The sequence below is a fragment of the Myotis yumanensis genome, unplaced genomic scaffold (assembly GCF_028538775.1).
Source record: "Myotis yumanensis isolate MYYU_CA2020_CCGP unplaced genomic scaffold, mMyoYum1.0.hap1 SCAF_7, whole genome shotgun sequence".
In the NCBI taxonomy this organism is placed as follows: Eukaryota; Metazoa; Chordata; class Mammalia; order Chiroptera; family Vespertilionidae; genus Myotis; species Myotis yumanensis.
The window spans coordinates 45,118,035-45,144,109 of record NW_027223758.1 but is presented as its reverse complement, the minus strand read 5'-3'; the positions used below and the strand labels follow the sequence as shown (position 1 = coordinate 45,144,109).

Sequence of the window (26,075 nt, the reverse complement as noted above, 5' to 3'; positions counted from 1 at the left end):
ATTTTACAATTTGATTCATTAGGCCTTCCTGAAACAAGAATGCTTATCATCGATTCTGACTGTCTATCATCTATACAACATAAGTTAGAATGACATGGTCTGCTATTCCTAGTGGAGGGATTCTCAAAGTAATGCTGGGAGACCCCAGAAGAGGTTCCTAAGACCTTCACAGGAGATTCCCAAGTCCAAAATCATTTTCATAACAATACTAAGATGTCATCTGCCTTGTCACTCATTTTCATCTCAATGTCCTGGAGAGATTTCCAGATGGAACCTGCCTTTGTGAGAGAACACCTGATTGGACTGGAGATTTGCAGACAGAACTTGCCTTTATGACTGCACACCTGATTGGATGCCTGCTAGATTTGGTCGAACATTTCATTAACTCACCCCTAGTGCCTTGGCAGGGCCAGACCAAATGATTTCTCGGGCTGGATGCTCCCCACCTCTGATCTAGGTTAACACACCTTTGAAATACCCATTTTTCAGACCCCTCGGAAGCATAGCCACGAGAGCACACAATCATAACTATCTTGTAATCCAATCCCCGCCTTGCTTTCTCCTACCTTCACAACCTCCTCCTTAATTCCAAATGCATAAAAGAATCTGCAACTGTCCTTCTTCAAAAAGTATCTGAGATTTTTGCTTCCTGGAACTGTCATCAATTTGGCTCAAATAAAGTCTTATAAAAATTATCCACAGGTCTGAGGTTTCTCATGTCTACAGGTACAAAGACTTTTCAGAAAGTGAAGAATGGAAGAATCACAATTCCAGTAATTACTCCAGATGGGAAATGGAAGCAATGCAATGACTTTTAGAAAAGTATCTGTCAACAACCGGGGAGGGGGGGTGCGGTATTCATCTATGCAAACAAATTTACTAGGATCAAACCACTCCTGAGAACAAAGGAAAACAATAGTGAGTTTTATAAGCTTAAATGGAAGAGAGAGAGAGAGAGAGAGAGAGAGAAAAAAAGCAAACTCTTAACAATTACCCTCCATTAGTTTTATGTATATAACTTTTGTATTTTAAAATGGCCACCAGCTCTAAATATAAAGAAATGCAATTATTCTTTGCATCAATTCAAGGACAAAAGCACTATCAGACCTTACTGTGAAGAGAGCTGCCCACAGTCCCAGGAGTAAGAGACCCCATGGAACAAGGAGTCTGGCACCCTTCCCTAGTTCTGCTCTGTCCAATAGGATGGGATGGGCATTAGGTGGCTGCTGAATACAAAAAGACTTAGTACAAAAAGAATGTAAACTCATTAATAATTTCTTAGAACTGATAATTTTGATATATTAAATTAAATCACATAGATTATTAAAATTAGTGTCACCTCTTTTTTCTTACTTTTTCGAATGTGGCTACCAGAAAATTTAAACTTACATGGTTCCCATAACATTTCCATTGAAGAAGTGTTCTCTCCATTCTAACAGTAAACAGGACCATGGAATTCCCTACCCAAATGATACCAAATCTGTTTTCAGGGCTTGTGTGGGCCTCTTCCTTGGGCCCATCCTCCCATAACAGATCCTAGGACTGGACAGAGAGCTTGGAAGTGTGGGCTGCGAGGCCACCACACCCCTAGAGGGTGAAGGATGGAGCTAGAGAAAAGAAGAGATCTGGACCATTGGGCCAGCTCTCTCCACGATGCCATAGCCAGTATAGAATCCCAAGGGATCTGAGGATTTTAGATTAGAATCAATGCCTGCAGATATGGGGGTTGGGAACAAGTCACCCAAAGATGTGCCTCTGTGGTGTACAGATTTGTTCTGCCCCTCCCTTCCTAGAAGAACTTGAATTAGAGGCCTTGCCCATATTAAGAGAATATCAGAGGTAACATCTTTTGACCTGTCTGTAGAGCAGGACAAACTTCTATTTACTAACCATCTTGCAATGACCTTTCAAAGCCCTCAAGGTACCTTACCTCATCCCTAGCTCAGCACGTCACATATACCTATTTTCTCTTTGTTTCTGAACCTCTCGTGCGCGCAGGCTTCTCATACATAATTGTGTACTGAACTGGGTTGTTTCTCTTGCTAACCTGTCGTGTTTCTGTTTGAGTAGACCAGCTGTCAGAACCTTGAGGATAGAGGAAAGTTTCCTCCTCCTCCACACAAGTCATCATACAAGTATACTTGTCAAGGTTGGAGGAGAGATTGTATTTTATTTAATAGCTTGTTAGCTTGGTTATAACTTAAATATTTAGATATATGGTATGGGGCCTCCATTTATACTCTTTCCCTACACCTGTATATTTTAAGGGTTAATTCTGATATATAAGCATCTTAAATTTCTCTTACTCTTTCTCACCACACTCCCCACCCGCTCCTCATATTCCTCCCTGTGCAGCCCCTCCCCCAAACTCTCCCCAGAAAAGAACACAGTGTTCAGCATACTTGTTTAGCTAACAAAGCACTGATTGTTTCTGAGAGCTCAAGTTCTTGATCAGAACACATTAAAGCTCATCTGTTTTGGAAACTCTAGCCCTTAGCCTTCTTAGAGTCCCACTTTTTCTTAATAGATATAGAAAGCAGTCAGATTACAGGCCTCTGCCAATTCAAAAACCCCTCCAGAGAAAGATAAGAGGGACAGTCTACCTAGAATCTACTTCCCCTTTGTCTTAAAATGGGTGAAAGAGATACCTGGAGGCAAAATTAAGAGAGAAATACGAGATGAAAAATGGGGAGTGGATGTCTTTTCCTCCTTTTACCTTCCTTCAAAAAGAATGCAGAGGAGAGAGCAAGGTGACAACACACCTATGGAACAAGACTAGAAATCTCTATGTCTCCTAAAAATACTTATAGCTCTGTCATGCTAACAGGTGTACCAGATATGTTATCAAATTTGCACAGATCCAGATTCTAAAATAAAACTGGACGGCTTTAACAAAAATATATATTTGGTGAAATACTTTAAATAATTTTATATTAAACTAATATCACAGTTTTTAAACCTTAAAAATAAATCCTTAAAATGAAATTACATCATAGTACCTCGGGCTACAAGTATTTCCTCATAGCTGTTTAATGTAGGTAAGCAGAACGGAATCAGAGCATCACAAAATTTAAGGTCAATAAAAATTATTTTAATGATGATTGTAATGACTATAGTGGTCGGTTTAGCAATGACAATGGATGAGTCTTTTTGATGCTTTAGAAAGTAAAAGGACAAGAAACTGTGGCTCGTTTTTTAAAAACATCTGTTACACATGTATACTCACACAGCCAGTACCAAGGCTAAAGAGAGGTACTTGAAATGGATAGATCTTCCTTATTCCTCAAGGTTATCAGAAGTGAGAATAAAAGGGGCTTTTGAAATCATTTTCTTTCATGTCCCAAGCTCATAAATTGAAAAAGCAGGCTCAGAGAAACCATGTGACTAGCACATTCAACTTGAATCTACTGCCTTTCATCATCAGTACTGCTTCTCATCTCACCTGCTCTCTTTTATTACATCTTTATTAAAGAGTTCAATGTAAACAGGTATCAATTACTAATAATTCTAAGTCACAGGTCAAAGAAGGGCCTCGGAGTAGTGTCTGGAAAGCATGCTTTTCCCTCTCTTTCCCCCTAGTGGGTGGCCTTCCCAGCAACAACGGATATGTGGAACACTAAGTACACGAATATTCAAACCCATTCAGGAACAGCCCAGGGCTCCCCAAACCACCCAACACCTGAAAAGACTGACTTCACTTTCCACAGCAAGCAATATGCTTCAAGGAAACAGACAGAACTCGTGTGCATTTGTTCTATAATAGATCTCAGAGTAGGGAAAAGAAATCAAGTTAACATTTACCCAGGGTCTAATAAAGAGTAATCTTAGTTAATTCCTAAAATGAAGTTACAAGGTTCAGTATTTCAGTATTACATCAGCAAATGGTAATGGGCACTGTGTGTACTTTCAGAACTCAGGTCTGACTTAATGCAAAGTTCCAAGGCGCATGTGTTTTTTAATACCAAGTGTCACAGAAAAGTACAATCGACCAAACATACTTGATAATTTACACTGACAGAAAAGTCTAATTGTGTGTGTTCACATAGAAACAATGAAGTCCCTTTCAAACTAAGTATCCTAAGGGGCACATAACAAAATGCATGATTATTTACAAAGGGTGGGCTTTGAGATGATAGAAGGTCAAAGTGGAGATAGGGAAAGATGGCAGAATAGAGCTGACAGAATCACTGCTTTGCCAAACTGATGACGTTTCTTTCATTTGCATTTCTTACTGTCTTCATATTATAAAACAAAGTGATAATAACAATGATACTGAATCTAGACACAAACTGTGCTAAACTGTTCAGGGGTTTCATTTACTGATATGTGTACCTCTTCCTGTCTTTCTCCAATTTTACAGCCATAACTAATTAACAGCAAAGCAGGAAGAGCACACACCTTAAAACTGCCATTGAGGAAACAGAGCAATCATTAGTTTTGTCCCTTAACTTCTTTTAATCTAGACAGCAGTACACCATGTTAATGTATTGTATAGTCTTCACTTAGCTTTAAATGGATTTTTTTTCTTCATCACTAAATTTCCAGGTATAATAATCCAAACTACTCTCTTGAGGAAATCATTTAATGCTACAAAAGGAAAGAGTGCTTAACTTCTTACATTAAATCGAAAGGTTAAAATGCATCACATCGATGCATCCGATTTTCCTGCCTTTATCAGGAAGATATATAGGTGTTTAAAACAGACCGACCACAGCTCTATAAGCTTATTTCATTCTGGTTTCAAAAAAACTACTTAGACAATGGAGAGGAGCCATGTTTTCCAGGGCAGCAAAGAAAAGGCAATGGTTCTATGATATCAAACTTAAGAAAAATAAACAAACGCACAACGACCGCCTATTCTCACACACTTCCTCCTCCCTAGCTCCTTTTATCAGGATCCTAGAAGTGCTTCATCTTTTCTCCTTTCTCAGCATTTATCCACTCATCTACCCACACTCAAAAATTTAAGTACAAAATTCTTACTCCATCTGAGCTAAAGGGAATGGCTATATATACCTGTATATATCTAGGGCACAAAGCCAAGTAAATAGCAAACTGAGTATTTGGAAACATAATGCTAATTGGTTTTTAGATCCATCTAAATCTTTAGTAGTTTTCCTTTCAGGAACTAAGGATATACTAGTAAAATTTGACAGTAAAATATGGTGGAAGTAGTTCTATTTTAAAACATATTTCCAATGTGCTTAATATGAGTGTTATACATTACACTCATGAAGAGGAAACCATACTTGTTTTATTCAATGAGTCAGAGGGGAAAAAAAATCAATATTATTTTCTGGAGTTATTATTCACTACAAGTGGGTCAATTAAAAAAAGATCCCCTGGGTGATTACATTTCCATTTCGTAGTAACAGTTCAGGTTTTTGTCCCTGTGAGGGGACATGCTAATACACTTTGGAAATTATTAGGCTTCAGTATTAAGTAATGAAGGACCTGTTGGAGCTGTAAGCCTAGCTCTGGGCTTAGTCTACTGCTTCCCATTAATTATGAAAAACAGGCTCCCTAATAATGGTTCGGAGTGGCTGCACCTTAGCAGAGTGTGGCCAGGCAGTCAGTGCTTTGTAATACTCACTATATTAACTTTTAAGAGAAAGATTGTATTTGATTACCAAAATATTCCATGCTCATTCTAACAGTCAAACTATAGGAGCATATGAAGAAAACATTAACAGTCTCTCCAGCTTCCTTCCAAATCCCAAGCTCCTGAGAGAACCAGTGACAAGAGTGAGGTGTACATCATTCCCAAGCTTTTCCTCCTGAGAAAATACAAACATGAATAAATAGGAGATAACCTCCCTCCCTAATTTTTTTCGTGGGATTATGCCACACATCTTTCTTCCGGAACTTGTTTTCTCATCTAATACAAACAATTCTTCTTTCTGAGTCAGGACATAAAAATCTAACTCACTCTGACAGCTGCAGGATACACAGAGCACCAATGTTCACAATGTATTTCATCCTTCCACAGACTGACATTAGGAGCTCTCCAGTTTTATGCTATTAGAAAGAACTCAGCATCTCTATTTGTGCAGCAATGATTTCACTTTGTAATATTTATGGGTGCCCAATGCCTTATTCATAATTCTGAAATCCAATGAGCTCTGAAAATTCAAAGATTTTTCATTGATTCATGTGGTGGCAAAAGCTGACTGGGACTGATGCAAATACTCATTTTCCCTCTTTAGAAATATGAACATGTTTGCTTATGGAGTGCCATCCCAAACCCTTCTGGAGGTGTTATATAAAACATGTAGTGTAGGCACCATGGTAATAGCTTCAAAAATCTGTAAATCTCTGAATTCTGAAACACAAATGGCCTCCTGAGTTTTGGATAAGGGATTGTGAACCTACATTTCTAACAGTATAACTGACTGGTCCAGGAGCATGTGCAATTTAAATTTTAATGTGTGCTTCAAGATTAACAAAAAGTTACAGAAATGTAGAAGAGTTTCTTTCCATGCTACTACCTTCACTAATATTTCATGTTCACATCCTTTCTAGCATTGCTCATGTGAAGGCCAAAAGCTGGCAGGTCTTGGTCATCTCAATTTATATTTCTCAGTGAAGTTCATCTTCTTTGAAACTCACCTTCAAACACTTTGCCCATTTTTCTGCTGGGCTGCTTGTCTTGTATTTACCTGTATGCAGAACTCCCTGAATGCCGTGTGCCACACTCAGGGTCCTATGGCGCACGTGTCACATGACACTCTAAGCTTACCATTTCCTTTTTCCCAGGATTAACGGTGATTTTTGCCAAACATGAATTTTTATTTGCTCAAATTTGGCAATCTTTTTCTTTATGAACTCTGTTTTTCACCTTGCTTGAGAAGGTCCTCTTATTCCACCTCAAAGTGGTACAAATGTTCTCGTATATTTCCTTCTAATATTAATGTATTTTGTTTTTTACATTTAGATCTTTATTTTACCTGACATTTATTTTTACATAGAATGTTAGGTAGAGATCTAAATTTTTTTTTCTGGTAACTAATTATGCAATACCATTTATTAAATAAAGCATCCTTTTCAAAATCCATTCAATTGAAATAAAGGTCATACCCTAGCGGAAGAGAGAAGGAAAAGAGAAAGCTTGGTGTTGTTCAAATAAAATAGAAATATCTGGGTAAAAACAAGTTACATTTACTTTTTGTTTCTCTTTCCTTTTTTTCCAAGAGAATGTATAAAATCAAGTGCCTTGTGTTTTTGTTCTTCCTAGGAGCAAGCCCACCTTGTGGTTTTGAGCCACTAAAATGCTTGAAATGAAATAATTAGTTTGACAGAGTAACGTTTTTTTATCTTTAGAAAGACAATTGTTGGGATAGGCAAAAAAGTACTTTGAAAAATGTGTATTGAATGCACTTACTCTCAAGAAGCCTATTGAAGTCAATGAGTGAGAGAGACATCGGTCAGTAATGTGCTTGATTTATCTTCCACGCACTCCTCAAATCCTGATTCCTTCAGTGTGGAACTTCACTGGCTCGTGAACTTAGTCCCACAGCCATGTTTCAATAATTTTGTTCCAATTCAGGAATAAGATCGAGCAACTTGTATGTGCTATCACAGTTATGCAAGAAAACAAAACAATTTGTGCAAGACTTAAAAGGCTCTCTCATGGATGCAGAATGAAGGAAAGAATGCCTTTTGCCCTATGTTCCCCTTGGACCTGTCTGTGGCTGCGGTGGCATGAAAAACATCTTAATTGCTGGGTCTGCTTCAGAGTTGCTGGGAACACCTACGCCTCAGAAGGCATGACTCAACTCCGTTCAGCTCTCACACTGCTCTCCACACCCCCACTGCCCTGGGATTGAACTCTATCGCTGACATCTCCGTTTCTTGGTGCAGCATTTTTTCCTGATGTCCCTTTACAATGTCTGAAATGAATCCACATGAACTTATGTCTGCCATTCTGTTCCAAACAATTCAGCCTCTCTATTTGTGCAGCAATGATTTCACTTTGCAATCCACCAGCCTCCTTTCCAGTGAGCACCTGCCAGGGTCTTCTGGGAGGTTCAATCGCACAAATGCTAATGGGGCACATGACCAGCTTCTCAACACTCAAGCCAAAACAAACAGAAACCATCTCATCTTAAGCCTAGCCATCATAAATGACTTTTCATAAAGCAAAATAAGCATAAAACCTTCTCTTAGGACTAAGGAAACAAAAATAAACATTCATATTTTACTTGGATAAAAATGAAGATTTACAACCACAAAAAGATTTGAGCAAAATTTTCTTAATTGCTGCAGATGTTAAAAAACAGAATAAGTATACCAAAGCTACAACTGATAGACATAATTTTTCTGAAATAATAATCAAGGAAATCAAGAACACTCAGTGTTGGCAATAATTACAGTGGACATATTGCTATAAAGGCGAATTAAAGCATTCCCTAAAGAGAGGAAATTTTATTTTAATCCCCCTTTTAAAATAATTCCAACAGGAGACACTTATTGGTTCCCTACTTTGTACCAGACCCTAGGCTAAATGAATCCTATATACATAACAGTCAATGCAGGAGAGGGGAGGGGCCGTGAATAAAGTACATTCTATACAGAAAGTCACTCCAAATCATGAGACAGCAATCATGTGGAAATAGCAGTCACTAGATGCAGAGTAACTCTGCACCATCTAATTAATGAAAACAATGTCCTAGCAGCATAAATCTGTCATTTTCTGACTCTGATAAGCTGGCAATGTACTAATGATAAAAAAGACAAGAAATATGTTATCATGTTACAGTTAAACATCTCTCTTATGAAATGGATTCTTTACCAATTTATCCATGACTATATTTTTTCATTTTCTCACCAACAGATGTGCTACAGCTGGCCAATTTAGTTGCAATACTGTTCAAGGGGTGTTTCGTATTAACCACCACACTAGTAGCACAAATAACAAAAATGTAAAAAGAAAACTTCTATAAAAGGAAGGCAACAGATCACTATTTCCATTCCTCTTTTCAAAGTAAAGAAGATCCACATAGTATACTTGGATAAAAACCCAGCTGAGTCATACAGGGATATATAAAAATGAAAATCGGACATCTCTATCATGGATATTAGATTATCAAAGGAGAAAGTGAGCATAAGCTAAAGCCATGGATAAAAATCATGTCATGAAAATGTGCTTAGCTATGATAGCTTAAGCTCATATCGGGAATAGCCCAGGCATATCTGGTGATTAAACAGAAAAAAAAGTCTAATACCCAAAACTTTACTAGGTATACAAAAATCTGATCCTAGGACTGAACCATTCATTCACCAAACATTTTCTGAGTTCTTATTGTGCACAAAGGTGTGTGAAGCATGCAAACATGGACTGGGCATGGTTTTCACCCTCCAAGAACTTGAAACAGTTTGGGAGCAAAGATGCTATAACATAAAGCAGAAGATGAAACTTACTGGGGGAAAAAATCATGACTGTTTCCAGAAGAGAACACTCACTTTTATCTAAGGGATCTGAACAGAGTTCAATAGGCAGATGGGGACTGGAAGAGAGAGCATTCAAAGAGAATAGGGTGGTGTGACTGTTTCTCAAATTTGAGCATGCACTGTTAAAAATGCAGATCTTCAGACCCCCTCACCAGAGGTTCTGATTCAGCAGGTCTAGGATGAAAACCAGGTTCCTGTTTCCTAACCCCCCCAGGTAATTAGCATGCAAGCATCTCATGAATCATACTGTCAGATACACTGATTGGGAGGGCAAAAACTCCAGGATGTATTTGGGAAACAGTAAGCAAACTATTTTGTTAAGCAAAGAACTCTGTAGTTGTCAAGGACACTTAGAAACTAATCACAGAGCACCTTGAATTCCAAAGGAAAACACTGCAATTTACCTGTGAAAATTTTTGAGTAGCAGAGTGACATAATCTTTCCTACGATGCATGGATTTGTATATCACATAAATCAAATAACATCTCCTCTTCCTTTGCTGAACTTCCCACACACAGTCCACACACACATCACACACAAACACACACACACATATATCACACACAATCACACACATCACACACACACACACACACACACACACACACACACACACACACACACACCCCTCTCTCTCTGTAAGTAAAGAGTGCATTCTGACAGAAAAATGTAAGAACTATTTGGAAACTCAGACTTTCCCTAAGTCTCTCTCGTTAATTATCTGTCCCAAAAACATCACTAGGGAGGGATGGGTGTGCCCTGCTTTCGAGAGGTCAGTCAAATATCCTGCCAGTTGGAGCATCGAAACCCTAACCACCCGTGGGAAATGACCACAGGCATGTGACTCCTCCCATTCAAAACTATTACTATGGAGAGCATGGTGAGTGACATCAAAATTACCAGCATTCTTAGGGAAAACAGAAACTCATGGGTCTTTAATTTTCAGAAGTTACACATGGGGGTGCAGAAGGAGCTGTGATGAGAAAGAGGAGAAAGGGAGAAAGAGGAGCATTACTGCTTTCCATCAGTGTTCTCACTCTGGCAACCAAAGAGTTATTTCAGAAGTCATGAGTAATGATGTTAACCATGCTCCTAAGTTCCAAGCGATGATGACACTCCCCCAGCAACAACTGCACAATAAGCATCTGCTGGCCCTCTGACTGCATGCTTATCACTCTCCCCTAAGACCCACATGGAGGGAAAAGTTGGTTATCATGCGAATACCATGTTTAACGTTAAAGTCTTGCAGTCAAGTTAGAGCTGAGAGGGTCCAGACAGAGCTCAATTAAAACAAACAGAAGAATGGAATTGGCCAGAATACAATAACCTCACTGGAATTAAGCCAAGGCTTCTGAAGATCCTGCCCCACATTTTATTTAAGGGGAGAAAAAATGTTAAAGAACAGCTTAAAGGATCCCCAAAAGTCAATAGTGCAAACTGTAATTTAGTACAGTCTGCCTGATAAATAAATCTTTTGTCTCTCTCTGAACTCTCCCTTCTAAATGCACTGTAGAGAGAAGAAGAAAACAGGCTATTATTGCCAGAAATGAGGTTAGGAGCCACCGCCAGGAGGAGAGAACCCAAGGCTACACTATCTCAGTGCCTCAAGCACTAACTAAAGGCTTTCCTTTGATCAAAGGCTCAGGGAAGGAAAATGGAAATTGTGTGAAATGGAAAGCTTCCCAAGAGGATCAAAATTCCATCTAAAAGCAAAGCTGTATAAGAAAGGAACTTACAGTGGGGGGAGGAGTTAACTGAAAGAAGGGCATTCCATATAGTCCATGACATTCCTTAAACATGTGGCAAGCCCCCTCCCACCCCTCAACGGTGAAATTCCTTCCCAGGGATCTCTCTACCCCTAGCAGCACTTGGGTTAAGTGTTTCTTCTTTAATACATCGGCTTGTGCTTGTGCTTCAGCAGTTGGCACCTCCTGTTTGCTTGTAATGTTTTTTATATGGCAGATCATCTGCAAAGAAGCTGACTTTGTTCTAAGTACTGCAGCTTAAGTCTGGCAAATGAGCTGCAAAAACATTTCAGCATGCTAGTCCTGCTTCCCTATGCTAACGCAGCATCCCGATCTCCATTTAAAGTGAGTTTTCAGAAATTAATGACAAAAACAAAAATTACAATCTCTTTCTATAAAAACCTGGGAATGTGAACTCTTGGTGAGGATAAGTAATTACAAGAGTAACTCCACATGCCAGATCCCCAAAGAACAGAGTAGGAAATAAGGTCAGGTTTTCCACTCCATGGGGACTAAAAATGTAGAAAATCACGCTTTCTAAGAAGAAAGGAAGGTCCTTAATAAATTCCAGGCATAATTGTGAGGTTCTCAGTGCTCCTTTCTTATAACCTTCATTCTACTACACCCACATACTTGGACATCCAACTCAGTCTCACTCCTTCTTTCCCATTGTTCTCCCATCTGAAAACTCCACACCCCTCCCCATCTCCCTTATTCTTTTCAGCTAAAACAAATTTCACATCTAATTAGAGCTCAAGTCACTGCTTTCCTCCAAGTCTTTAATTAACTCTCTCCTTGACCCAAAGGTAATCTTTATCTTATTTTAGGTGATATTATACTCATTTTATACCAGAGCCTATAAGGCACAATATCATGCACTTACTCCTAAATTCCTTGAAATTGATCTCTGGGAGCCATAAAATGTAATGCACTTGATCAACAATCATTCTGAATGTCTACTGTCCCCTTAAAATAGTAATCTCAAGCACTAAATACATAAAATGGTCCCAATGTTCAAAGCATTTTTGGATGCTCTCTTCTGAATGGATCATATTCTTCTGATTATCATTAGTGGTGGGAAAACTAGCAATTCAATTCAACAAATATTTATTAAGGGGCCATATATAAAGTACATTGATTATGAAGAAAGCTAACAATTCAGGAAATAAATAGGTCACATGGAACTGAAATAACCAAAAGCTTCAAGAAACAAAAATCATTACAAATATGCTCTGAAGGGTGGGGAGGATTCACCAGGTGCAGCCTGGGTTTTACACATATGAAGTCAGGAGCATCCTCCTCCTTGCAGGGTGAACCTGAGATATGTTTAGAGAATGGTGAACAAACCCACAGATTTTTTTTAAAGCTACCATCTCCTTTTCCAACTTGAATCTTTTCCTCTGTAATGTTTTCTGCATCATCTCACTATGCAGGCTGCCTTCTCATCTCACCTTCATCCAAAGAGAAATATAAAAAGTGATAAATTACCAGTCTCACTTCCTTCTACAAGTTGCTACTAATACTTTTTGCAAAGAAGTGGGGTGTATTTAACACAGAGCTGGAAAACGCAATTCCCACCACCATTCATACACACATATGTTCATTTGCCAAGACCTGGCTACAGGTCCTTCCTCTGAGGAAGAACTGACTTCTGCCCTCTAGGAATTCAAAGCCAGGCAAAGCAGACAATAATAAATACAGAAGACAGTGAAGAAACAAAGGGGACAGGCTGAAGTAAACTCTTTCTTTATGATATCTACACTGTAAGTCACCCAGGCAAACATAAATGTAACCTCAAATATTTAAAAGTTGAGGCAACAGTGCTATTCCTAGGCATTATGTGAGGAACCAAGATGGCGGCATAGGTAAACACTGGAAATTGCTGCCTCGCACAACCACTTCAAAAATACAACTAAAAGACAAAACGGACATCATCCAGAACCACAGGAAGGCTGGCTGAGGGGAAATTCTACAACTAGAAGGAAAGAGAAAAGCACACTGAGACTCAGAGGAGGTGCGGAAGTAAAGTGCAAAGGTACGGAGGCGCACTTGGAAAGGGCTGGCAACTGAGGACACAGTTGTCTTTTTCAATCGGGAGGGAGTCTCAAGCTCCCGACTGCTCCGAACTCCAGTTCTGGGCGAGTCTCTGGGGACCCAGACTCGTATGGGGAGAAACTGGACTGTCTGGCATTGGTCAGAACTTGAGGGCGGCTTTCCCTCAGAGGTGCTTGCAGCGATTACCGGGACACTGAGACCTGGGGCCTCTTAGCTCAGGGCTGAGGATCAACCATAGCTGCTTGCTCTGCCCTGTTGATCCCCTGATACCCCGCCCCACCCAAGCTGTGCGCAGAGGCTTTTGCATATGAAAGGCCTGGCCCTTTGCAATCTGAAAATTACCTAACAAACTGCAGCTGGGTCAGAGAGACCCAGAACATCCCAAAGAAGGCCCAAGGCCCCACAACAGCTTGCACTGCTTCACAGCTGGGCCTCATCCGGGCACCTTCAAACTCCAAACAAAGAAGAGGAATCTGCAGATCTCTCCATAGCTCCTGCTGGGTAGCCTCAGGCAGAGGCTAAATTAGCACCTCCTTAGAGATCCAAGAGCCAGTGTACCCAGTGGTCAGAGTGGGACCATCCAAATTACAACTCGTCAGATCCATAAGGGACACACTCAGGGGGAAGACTCAGTGAGCACCAAAGCCCCACTGAAGCAAGTCTTGCCCCAGAAGGGTGTCTCCAGCACAGAAGTTCTCCCACTGCAGACACAGCTGATTCTCACAGCCAATTGGCCTGGAGGTCAATTCCTCCCAGTGATACCTACAACAATCAAGGCTTAACTACAACAAGACTGTGCACAAAGCCCACAAAGGGGTGCACCAAGAGTGTCCACCTCAGGTAATTGGGGAGGCTGAGCCACTAGGCCCTATAGGACACCTAGCACACAAAGCCACTCTATCAACACAGGGAAGCATAAAAAATGCAGAGACAAAGAAACAGGTCACAAATGACAGAAATGGAGGAAACAAAACTACTGGATATAGAGTTCAAAAACACACTTGTAAGGTTTTTCAAGAATTTTCTAGAGAGAAACCAAGATGGCGGCATAGGTAAACACTGGAGTTTGCTACCTTGAACAACCACTTCAAAAATACAACTAAAAGATGGAACGGACATCATCCAGAACCATAGAAAGGTTGGCTGAGTGGAAATTCTACAACTAGAAGCAAAGAGAAAAGCATACCGAGACTTAGAGGAGGCGCAGTGTGGAAGTAAAATACTAAGGTGCGGAGGTGCATGCGGAGAGGGCTGGCGGCTGAGGGCGCGGTTGTCGTTTTCAATCAGGAGGGAGTCTCAGGCACTGAGCTCCAGTTCCGGGCGAGTCTCTAGGGACCCAGACTCATACGAGAGAAGCGGGACTGTCTGGCATCGGTCAGAACTCGAGGGCAGCTTTCTCTCGGAGGGGCTGGCAGGGATTTCCAGGATACTGAGAAGAAGAGATGCCATAACTGCTAGCCCCGCCCTGTTGATCCCATGGGATCTGCCCTGTCCAAGCCGTGCAGGGAGGCTTTTGCTGGATAGCCTCAGGCAAAGGCTAGGTTAGCACCTCCCTAGAGATCCAGGAGCCAGAAAACCCAGAGGTCAGAGTGGGACCATCCAGATTGCAGCTCCTCGGATTCATAAAAGACACACTCAGGGGGCAGATTCAGTGAGCACCAAAGCCCCACTGAAGCAAGTCTTGCCCCAGAGGGGTGTCTCCAGCACGGAAGTTCTCCCACTGCAGACACAGCTGATTCTCACAGCCAATTGGCCTGGAGGTCAATTCCTCTCAGTGATAGCTACAACAATCAAGGCTTAACTACAACAAGACTGTGCACAAAGACCACAAGGGGGTGCACCAAGAGTGTCTTCCTCAGGTAATTGGGGAGGCTGAACCACTGGGTCCTAGAGGACACTTGGCACAGAAAACCACTCTATCAACACAGGGAAGCATAAAAAATGCGGAGACAAAGAAAAAGGACACAAATGACAGAAATGGAGGAAAGCAAACGACTGGATATAGAGTTCAAAACCACACTTTTAAGGTTTTTCAAGAATTTTCTAGAAACTGCCGATAAACTTAATGAGATCTACAAGAAATCCTCGAGGTTGTGATAAAGGACCAACTAGAAATTAAGCATACACTGACTGAAATAAAGAATATTATACAGACTCCCAACAGCAAACTAGAGGATTGCAAGAATCAAGTCAACGATTTGAAATACGAAGAAGCAAAAAACACCCAACCAGAAAAGCAAAATGAAAAAAGAATCCAAAAATACGAAGATAGCCTCTGGGACAGCTTCAAGTGTACCAACATCCGAATTATAGGGGTGCCAGAAGAAGAGAGAGAGCAAGATATTGAAAACCTATTTGAAGAAATAATGACAGAAAAATTCCCCTAGCTGGTGAAAGAAATAGACTTACAAGTCCAGGAAGCTCAGAGAACCCTAAACAAAAGGAATCCAAAGAGGACCACACCAAGACACATCATAATTAAAATGCCAAGAGCAAAAGACAAAGAGAGAATCTGAAAAGCAGCAAGAGAAAAACAGTCAGTTACCTACAAGGGAGTACCCATACGACTGTCAGCTGATTTCTCAACAGAAACTTTGCAGGCCAGAAGGGAGTGGCAAGAAATATTCAAAGTGATGAATACCAAGAACCTACAACCAAGATTACTTTATCCAGCAAAGCTATCATTTAGAAGTGAAGGTCAGATAAAGAGCTTCACAGATAAGAAAAAGCTAAAGGAGTTCATCACCACCAAACCAGTGTTATATGAAATGCTGAAAGGTATCCTTGAAGAGGAGGAAGAAGAAGAAAAAGGTAAAGATACAAATTATGAACAACAAATACACATCTATCAACAAGTGAATCTAAAAATCAAGTGAATAAATAATCTGATGAACAGAATAAACTGGTGAATATAATAGAATCAGGGGCATAGAAAGGGAGTGGACTGACAATTCTCTGGGGGGAAAGGGGTGTGGGGGGTGAGGGAAGAGACTGGACAAAAATTGTACACCTATGGATGAGGACAGTGGTGGGGGCAGAGGGGTGGTGTGGGAACGGGGTGGAGGGGAGCTATGGGGGGAAAAAAGAGGAACAACTGTAATAATCTGAACAATAAAGATTTCATTTTAAATAAATAAAGAAATAAATAAATAAAAGACTTAAAAAAAACTGACTATTGCATAAAATATTGTAAAACTATAAGGCACAATAGTAACAAAATAATAACAAAATTCAGTATCTAAACGAGAATGTTTTAAAAACGCTGATGGTGGTACATCTTCCTTTTTTTGTGTGTGCCTATTGAAGAATCACATATGGCAGACGCACATTAATAATTCTATAGCCATACAGACACACATGATTTATTAAGTAACTTGAAATATCAACTTCTACCCAAAGTTAGTAATCCTCCTATTAAAAAAAATAACTCAATTCCTAGAACTTGCTGGGACCTCTAGCTGACCTAGCTTTGTTTCTCTCATCAATTCACTTACAAAGAGCAAGAGCTGGAAGGCAGATCCACCTCCTATATTAATGGATGAAAATGATAAACAACCACCTGACATCAAACACAACTAAAACATAACCAATTTCTGATAGTAATGATTTTATAATTCCCAACACATAGAATTAAGCAATTTAAGTGTATTTTAATTATTATCAATCTGTCAAATACCTATTAAAATATAGGCTTATCTCTAAAAGTGGTAGGAAGAAGTGATGAGTAAATTAAAATTACCTAAAATGAAGACATTTAAGTTCAACTTAAGTGGCAAACTTGACAAATACCATGGATGAAGCTGCCAGGAATGCAGACATACAAATTATTACGATCAAACATCACTTCTGAGTTTGCTCTGTGCACTGCTGTTTGCACACACTGTGCGGGAAGAGCTCTCTGATCTAGGAAGAATTACAAACTCTAGGACCTGCGATGCGATGTTACCTCTCCTGACACTTTAATGAACAATCAATGTGAAAGAGCTAAGTTTGTCAGCACAGCAAAATGTCTGAACACCAATATAATTTAGTATGAATTAGTTCACACTGCTCTGATACAGTATTAAAAACAATAAAGATAAGACATGGACAGGACCCTTAAGCCAGCAAAAAGTTTCTGTCTTCATTGACTTTACAAAGAAACTTTCACTAAAAATAATTCTCAATTGCAAATAATAATCTTTGTACTAATACCAGCTGGGTCATCTAAATGGAGATATAGTTAATATATAAAGTACTAATAAAAGAGAGGTAAATAATGCATTATAATTATTAGTGACATAATCAGGAAAGAACCCATTAAAACTACCAAAAATTACTGATTCTGCCTCTCCTCTATTTTGAAAACTAACTTGAAGAGTTCCAATGCCAATAAAGGAAAAACAAACAGCGGTGGTTCCAAGAACAGCGTTTTCCCTCTGAAACCGCTGACCTGTGTGTGTACATCAGCATGCCATCTTTCCAGATTTAGAATGCTGCTGCAAATACCAGTTTAAATGTTCTGTGAAAATAGCTCATTTGTTTAAAGTGAGAATTTGCCATAGTAAGCAAAATTAAGGGGCTATGTAGTTAAGAGAAAAAGTCTCAGAATGCCTCCCTGTTATAAATGTATTGTACCTAAAAAGTTTCTCCCTGGACATTTGCCCTAACATTGTAATCTAAATATTCATTCCTTGAGACTTAGGTAAAACATGAAAATAAATTATCCTTTGGGAACTCTCTAACCTGTTCCCTGTGAAATGTACACTAGATTAGCACTAATTCCTTAAACATACAAATAAAAATAAGAAATTAGATAAATGGCATATTCTCAAAACTGCATACTAACTGCATGAACATAAAACTACAGGAATGATCTTTGGAGTATAAATATGAGTTTTTAAAATTTAAGTCCCTACCATTAAACGTATGTGTGTGTATGTCTGTGCATATTCACATATATTTGCACACTTATTACTCTGAAACACAGCAAGAAACCTTTCTTGGATAATGCAGGTGGGGGCCAAAAATCTTATAGGAGTATGTGGTGGAAAAGAAATTGGTTTAAAGCATCGGTTTTCCAAAGAGCGGTGCTACAGCAGCTGCACCAGTTGCTCAGCCCCCACATACCAAGTTCCCTCAGCATATCTCCCCCCATATTAATGTTTATTGCATGTAACATTATTATATTTAAGATCATTTTTCTTGAAATAAAAAAAAAGCAAAAAAAAACAAGCAACAGAAACCTTTGCAGTAATAGTCTGTCAATACAGGTACTGGTAAAATTGATCTATTCTTTTTGTAAACCCAAATTGTACACTCTTATTTGTGCCTTTTCTATGTTTTTTTGTTATACTTCTACCAAAAAAAACTTTCAAAAGGTTACATAAGGAGGTGTCAGACCCCGTATTCTCTCCCCAATTCCAAAAGGAAACAGTTTATTCCCCAGAAGAAAGTGAACCAGAGAGTTCTGGGCTCAAAGACATTAGAATCATAGAAAACACTGCTCTGCAAACAAGGAGATCAAATAAAAATCCACATGCTAAGTCTTGAGATTCCAGTTCTCTTTCCTGTTCAGCTTCCCGAATCTTGGCATGCACTGCCCAGGCCAGAGACCAAAGGATTCCTCTCCAGTAAAACTGGCATGCCCTCGGGAAAAGACCCACAGACACTGTCTTTGGAAGTTTCCCAATGGAACCACAAGGCCTGCCCTGACAGCCCTCATAATGAAGCTGTATGGTGGAGAAGCCCCACCCACCGTCCAAGGCACCAGATTCACTTTTCTGTGACTCATCATTAAATAGGAATAGAGAGCTAATGATCACCAAGCAGTTCACTCAAATTTCTAACAAAAAAGTCAGGCACCTACACAAACAGGAAAAAAAGAATCAAGACAGTGCAAGAAGGAAGTAAATAAGTAAATAAACTGTCCTCAGAAAGAGAAAAAAATGCACCCATGGAAAAAATAATAGAATGCTATTAAAATGCAAACAAATTAAAACAAGAATGATCTCTTAGAAAACAAAGACAGCAGAAATTCAGAAAGGTTAAAACAAAATAGAGAAAACCTGTCAAGAAGTAGGAAAGGCATTAAGACAGAGATAGGAAAATTAGAGAATTAGAGGACAAACAACGAGGTCCCACGTAACTAACAGGAATTCAAAGGAAGAAAGGAGAAAACCAAGGGGGAGGAAATCACCAAAAAACATAATGAGAAAGTTCCAGAACTGAAGGACATAATTTTTCAGATCAAGTGTTCATTATAGAGGCCGAAATAAGGAGTGTCATGAAAAGAAGATCCTAAAATCCTTTGGGGGTTGTTAATTTTAAAAAAGAGAACAAAAGACGGATCACTTACAACACTTTTTAACAGGAACTGTAGAAGCTAGAAAACAATGGCTTACTGGCTTCAACATTCTGAGGAAACATGTTTTCCTCTCTAGAAGTCAGCCAAATGATCAATCAAGGGTGAAAGAAAAACTATTTTCAGTTATACAGTGTCTAATAAATTTGCCCCCACATCCCTTTTCTCAGGAAGATCCTAGAAGACATTCCATTAAAAAGAGGGAGTAAACCAAGAAAAAAATCACAAGACATAGGAAAACTAGTGGTCCCACAAAGGAGAGACAGCAGGGAATTCCCAGGAAAATGGCAAAGGTATTCCCAGGACAACAGCTATGCAAGGACTGACTAGCTCCAGCTTGCAGAGGGAAGCCTGTCCCTGGAAGAGGTGCTAAGGAGAGGGGCATAATGCTGCCAGAAAGCTCAGGACACTGGAGGAAAAGGAAAGCACACCAGTGAAAAAGAGAAGCAGCACACAACAAAGGAAATGGAATCACTGCATTTAAGTGCCTTAGCTGTGAATCATGGTTCCATGTTCAAAAGAATGTCAACCCTCCAACGCCAAGTCAACTAAAAATTAATACCTATACACAGCATAGGGAAGCAGCAGTTTCTGCATGTGGGGAGGGGCCGGGGCAGGGGGTGCGACATATGTAAGAGAGTTGAAGTCTCACCTTCCATTGTAATATGTCAGCACGTAATGTCTAATAATGAAAAAATTTTAAAGAGCAGTATATACATAATATTTCAGAAGATGGAGGAAAACAGCAAAAAGACTCAAAGGTGGTTGCCTAGGGAGCAGGACTTAGGTGAAAGGGTAGGCTGGAGTTCTATGCACCTATTCTTACTATGGGTCTTATTACTTGTTAAAAAAATTTTTTTCAATCTATATAGGCTATTAGTTTGATGAGGAAAATGTTTAAATTTTTAAAAATTCAGAGCAATAGGTAAGAAAAGTAGAGAGAATGAACTGCAGTGGGAAAATGACAGCAAGATAACCAGTCTCCAGGCTCCTGCAGAACTCTAGGTGAGAGCAGGGAAGTGCTTCCTCTGATAGCTGGTGGACAGGGGCTTCCTGAGGGTTGGGGAGCACAGGAGACAGGGGATGGGTTTGAAAGATATTTAGTTATTTGGGGGGAGGGGTTAGAAAGATATTTATAGGTGGAGAATCAAAGATAATGGGAGACAATCAGGAGACTGAAAGAACAGGCAAGGCGATGGCACAAATATCTACCCCTCTAGGTATTTACTTAATTAGTCCACAAATGCTGGCTCCTTGGGAGCATCATATCCTTTCCCTCCTCCCCAAGAATATAGAAGCATTCTTATTTGCCTTTTGTTTAGGTTAAAATTTTTGGTAATTATGAAATATACAAATAGAAAAATACAGAAAATAGGAATGCTCATCCAAGTACCAACTTTTCAGCTTTTTCAAATATTAATATTTTGTCATATTTGCCGTTAATGTCTGTCATATTTACCACTAATTTTTTTAAAGAAAGAAACATAATGGACATAGCTGAAACTCTCTTCAAACCATTCCCTAATCCCATCACCAATCTGCCTCCCAAAAGATGACCACTAACCTGAATTTGGCATTTAAAATCTCCATCTACCTTATGCCTAAAATAAGAGCACTGGTTTGCATGAATTCTAACACCGTTCTCTATTCTGAGACACCAGGATTCAATAGTATGAGACAAAGTTCTTGATGTTCTGTAATGAAGTGCAAAAACCTATATATACTACTGTAAAACACACAAAAATATTTCAAAATAATTTCCAAACTCAAAGCAGACCAAATCATAATGTGAACCTTTGGCAAAACAATCATAGTAACTTTATTATAGTAGTGTCAGTAAATATTATAATCAATGCATAGGGCATATGAAAACCTACGTTCAGGATTTTGCTGTGCCTTCTTTTTATCATACCTATCTGCTCCAAGGAAGGATAAGGAAGTGCTTGAACATAATATCCTTACTGGAGTTCTGACTGCCTGTGTAATTCAATGTAGCACCAAACTGTCCCAGCTGTCACTGACTTCTTCTCTAGCAGGTGATTACAGCAAAAAGATTTTCAAAAATTTGTAATGCCAGTGTTACTTAAAATTGTCCTTGATGCAAGGAAGTTGTTTGTATTACATCTCAACCTGTGAGTCCATAACTTTATTTTCTGGGTGATAACATGGGAAGTACATACTTCTGTATACTAGAGCATGAAGGTCATCTCAAGGAGAACACTTGTACGATTATTTGAGCTGTGAGCCAAACAAGCCACTATGTTTATGGAATACCACTTTTACTTGAAAGAATAACTGACAAACTCGTTATTTAGACTTGGGTATCTGGCAGACACTTCCTCTACAATGAAGGGAAAAGGTCAATTCAGGAAAAACAACTGACAGTATTTGCTGCCAAGGGACAGCTTTACACTTTCAATTGAAAATTAAAATTTTGGAAAACTTGTTTCCACCGTGAGCTTGACAACATTCCAACACAAATATTTTTCTGATGAGATGTGTGGTAATATTAACAACTGTGATTTCTTGAAACTGCATAATGAAATGTGTTAACATTTGGAACATCTGTATTACCTAACGAACCAGTATTTTTCAAATGACCAATACATAATGCAGTAAATGATGCATGGGCAAAGACTCATTCGAAGTGCGAGAAAAACCAATAGAGCCTAATGTAAAACAATTTTAAAAGTTCACTAATAGGGTCTTAGATTCTACATTGGAACTAACATTTAAGAAATGATTGCTTGTCAAGTTTTGGGATAGTATTAAAAGAATATTCACAATTATAAAAAATGACCATTAAAATACTCTTCCCTTTTCCTACATATCTGCATAAACTTTGTAATAAGCATTTATTGAATTACTAGAGGCCTGGTGCACAAAATTCATTCACGGGGGGAGGGGGTCCCCTTAGCCCAGCCTGCACCCTCTCCAATCCAGGACACGTAGGGGGACATCCCTCTCATGGACCGCTGGCTCCTAATCACTCACTGGCCTGCCTGCCTGGTTGCCCCTAACTGCCCCCCTACCGGCCTGATCGCCCCTCACTGCCTCTGTGTGCTGGCCTGATTGCCTCCAACTGCTCCCCCCCGCCAGCCTGGTTGCCCCCAACTACCCCCACATTGGTCTAGTCGCTCCTCACTGCCCCCCCTGCCAGCTTAATCACCCCCAAATGCCCTGCCACCAATGTGGTCACCCCCAACTGCACCCCTCTGCCAGCCTGGTCGCTCGTAACTGCCCCCCCCCCCCCCCCGTCAACCTGTTCGCCTCTTACTGCCCCCTCTGCGGGCCTGGTCACCTTTAACTGCCCCCCCCTCCTGGCCTGGTCACCCCCAAATGCCTCCCCTGCTGGCCTGGTCGCCCCATGCAGCCTGCTTGTTCAGTTGTTTGGTCGTTCCTCACTAACCCCCCTGCTGGCCTGGTCGCCCCACGCAGCCTGCTTGTTCAGTCATTTGGTTGTCCCTCACTAACCCCGCTGCCGGCCTGGTCGTAGGCAGCCATCTTGTGAGGGCATGAGGGTTAATTTGCATATTACCTCTTTATTATATAGGATTCTTCCTGGAATTAAAAATCATAAACACATAATCACAATGATTAATTATCATAGTTTAATCTCTGAGCACTTAGGTCATTTAAGAACGAGTGAACCATTCATTATTTAAGTTACATCCTTCTGCAATTATAGTCTCATGTATTTACAACAAATATATATGTATCAAAGACTTCATTTACTACAGAATCAAGACTGGTCATTGCTCCAAAAAAGGAAAAGGAAATGAATATGGTAAATTCTTAAATCTATTTTAAATACATACAAATAAAGTGCCTTTTGTCTAGTAACAAAGGAGCAGACCCTATTCATTTAACACTGACTCTTGACATCTACACACTACATCTAGGATGACCTAGATGGTGTTAATGGATTTAAAACTTAGTTCTTAAATTCCTACGGAAATGTCTTCTCATGGAAAAACCCTGACCTTTCGTGAATTTCAAAAGAAATAATTCAATCTGATCAAACCCCTGTAGTTCAGCAGTAAAGTACCAAACAGCATTAACTTTTCACTGACCCATTTGTATATGGGTTAAGAAATAAAAGTGATGTAAAGAGAAATGTTCTTCTTATACAAATCTATCCTGTTAGTGAATATCATAAAGCATTCATTTCAAAGGCAAGAACCTTGAAACTAATTTCAGAATAAGAATTGCTAATGTCTTTATTAATAAAGTTCTATTACCCTGCCCTCTGAAAGTTAAACACCATAGCTTTTTAAGTCAGAATATTCAAGAAACAACCAGAAGCTGACACCCCTCCCCTTTTGAATGACCCATTTCTGCATGTTCACCTTTGCAGTTCACTGAGGCCCCTGACAGTGGTCGGACTGGGATTTTGCCTTAGAAAGTTTTGTTTTAAGTTGAGATGAGTGAGGTCTTGGCTGTAAAAGAGGTTGGCAGGCAGATGCTCCAGGCTACAACAGGAGAGGTCCACTGAGCTAATACGCTGTGATGCAACCTAGAAGGGACAGAAACACAATTCCATTATAACTCCATCCATTTATCAGATAACTGCTTTCTATGCATAGAAATAAGGTAAGTCCATTTGGGAACACAGATATACTATGCAAGTAGCACTATTAGTCCAAATATGAATGGGGCCAGTGAGCAGGCAGTGCCAGGCCAGCCAGGGCAGGTGCCTGCAGAGGCTCCCCCCTGATCACCCCACCAGGTGCCCCACAGATCAGCCCTGATCACCGGCCAGGCCTAGGGACCCTACCTGTGCATGAATTTCTTGCACTGGGCCCCTAGTCCTATCTAATAATAGACAAACATGGTAATTAACCGTACCTCTGACACGCTTCCCATTGGCTAATCAGGGCAATATGCAAATTAACTGCCAACCAAGATGGCGGCCGGCAGCCAGGCAGCTGAAGCGAACAGGAGACTTGCTTGCTCCAGTGATGGAGGAAGCCAAGGTTCCCCGCCTGCGCTGCCGGCCTCTGAGCTGCACTCTAAGAAACAATGTTGCAATTATAGAAGCTAAACAAAACCCCAGAAACCTGCTTTCAGCCAGCCGGGCTTCAGAGCTGGAGTTGCAACAGTGTTTCAGTTATAGAGGCCAAACAAACCCAGATACCTGCTTTCAGCAGCCGAGGTCTCAGAGTTGGAGCCGAGCCTCAGAGCTAAAGCCGGCTCTCAGGTCCAGTGACAGCCATAGAAGGTAAATAAATCCCAGAATTAAAAAAAAAAAAAAAAAAGGAGAGGTTGGGAGCTTCAGTCACCCGCCAGCCTGAAAACGGCCCTCAGCCCTTCAACCAGACTGGCCAGGCACCTCAGTGGGGACCCCCACTTTGAAGGGGGTGTGACCAGCTGCAAACAGCCATCATCCCCTCATCCAGGCTGGCCAGGCACCCAAGCGGGACCCCCCACCCTGATCCGGGACACCCTTCAGGGCAAACCAGCCGGCCCTTACCCGTGCACCAGGCCTCTATCCTATATAGTAAAAGGGTAATATGCAAACTGACCCTAATAGCAGAAGGGCTGGGAATGACTGGTCACTATGACACACACTGACCACCAGTGGGCAGACGCTCAATGCAGGAGCTGCCTTCTGGTGGTCAGGGTGCTCTCACATGGGAGGAGCTCTGCTCAGCCACAAGCCAGGCTGATGGCTGCCAGTACAGAGGTGGTGGTGGGAGCCTCTCCCGCCTCCTCAGAAGCACAAAGGATGTCCGACTGCAGCTTAGGCCTGGTCCCCGCTGGCAAGTGGACATCCCCCGAGGGCTGCCGGGCTGCCAGAGGAATGTCTGATTGCCATCTTAGGCCCAATCCCCCGGGGAGCGGGCCTAAGCCAGCAGGTGGTCATCCCCTGAGGGTTCCCAGACTGCGAGAGGGCACAGGCTGGGCTGAGGGACCCCCCTCCCCCCCGAGTGCACAAATTTTTGTGCACCGGGCCTCTAGTGTACTATAAAAGCAGAAAACAGTGTCCCTGCCTGGAAGGAACTTATAGTAACCTAGTATAGCAGACAGGTTACAAAGAGCACAGATTATCCTATCAAGTTTAGTGATATCAGTAACCACCTCCAACTGTTTTCAAGGGGTTATGTTCCTGAAAACATCCATTGTGAGAGAATTCAGAGCTAAATAATATAAGACTTTAGAGTAAATACCAGGTTGGGAGATAGATTCGAAGATCTAGACTGAACCTATGAAAGTCCTTGTATATTTTGATTTAAAACAGCGTAAATAAAGAAAAGTACCATTAGTGGTCTTATACATATCTTCTATATATATAAAAAGCCAGCATAATGCCAGAACAATCGAACGACCAGTCACACACTGACCACCAGGGGGTAGACACTCAATGCAGGAGCTGCCGCCTGGTGGTCAGTGCACTCCCACAGCAGGAGAGCCACTCAAGCCAGAAGCCGGGTGCATGAGCCTCTCCCGCCTCTGGCAGGCGCAACCTCCAGCAAACAGAC

At 40.6% G+C, this 26,075-nt stretch overlaps 1 protein-coding gene across 1 annotated transcript in view; it reads right to left on the bottom strand.

Annotated features, from left to right (window-relative positions):
- The window catches only part of PHLPP1 (PH domain and leucine rich repeat protein phosphatase 1), a 215,607-nt gene that overhangs the window by 58,369 nt on the left and 131,163 nt on the right, over positions 1 to 26,075 (bottom strand). Inside the window, 1 exon segment of the mRNA XM_070420409.1 lies at positions 23,943 to 24,109. Coding sequence (XP_070276510.1) covers positions 23,943 to 24,109 — 167 coding nt within the window.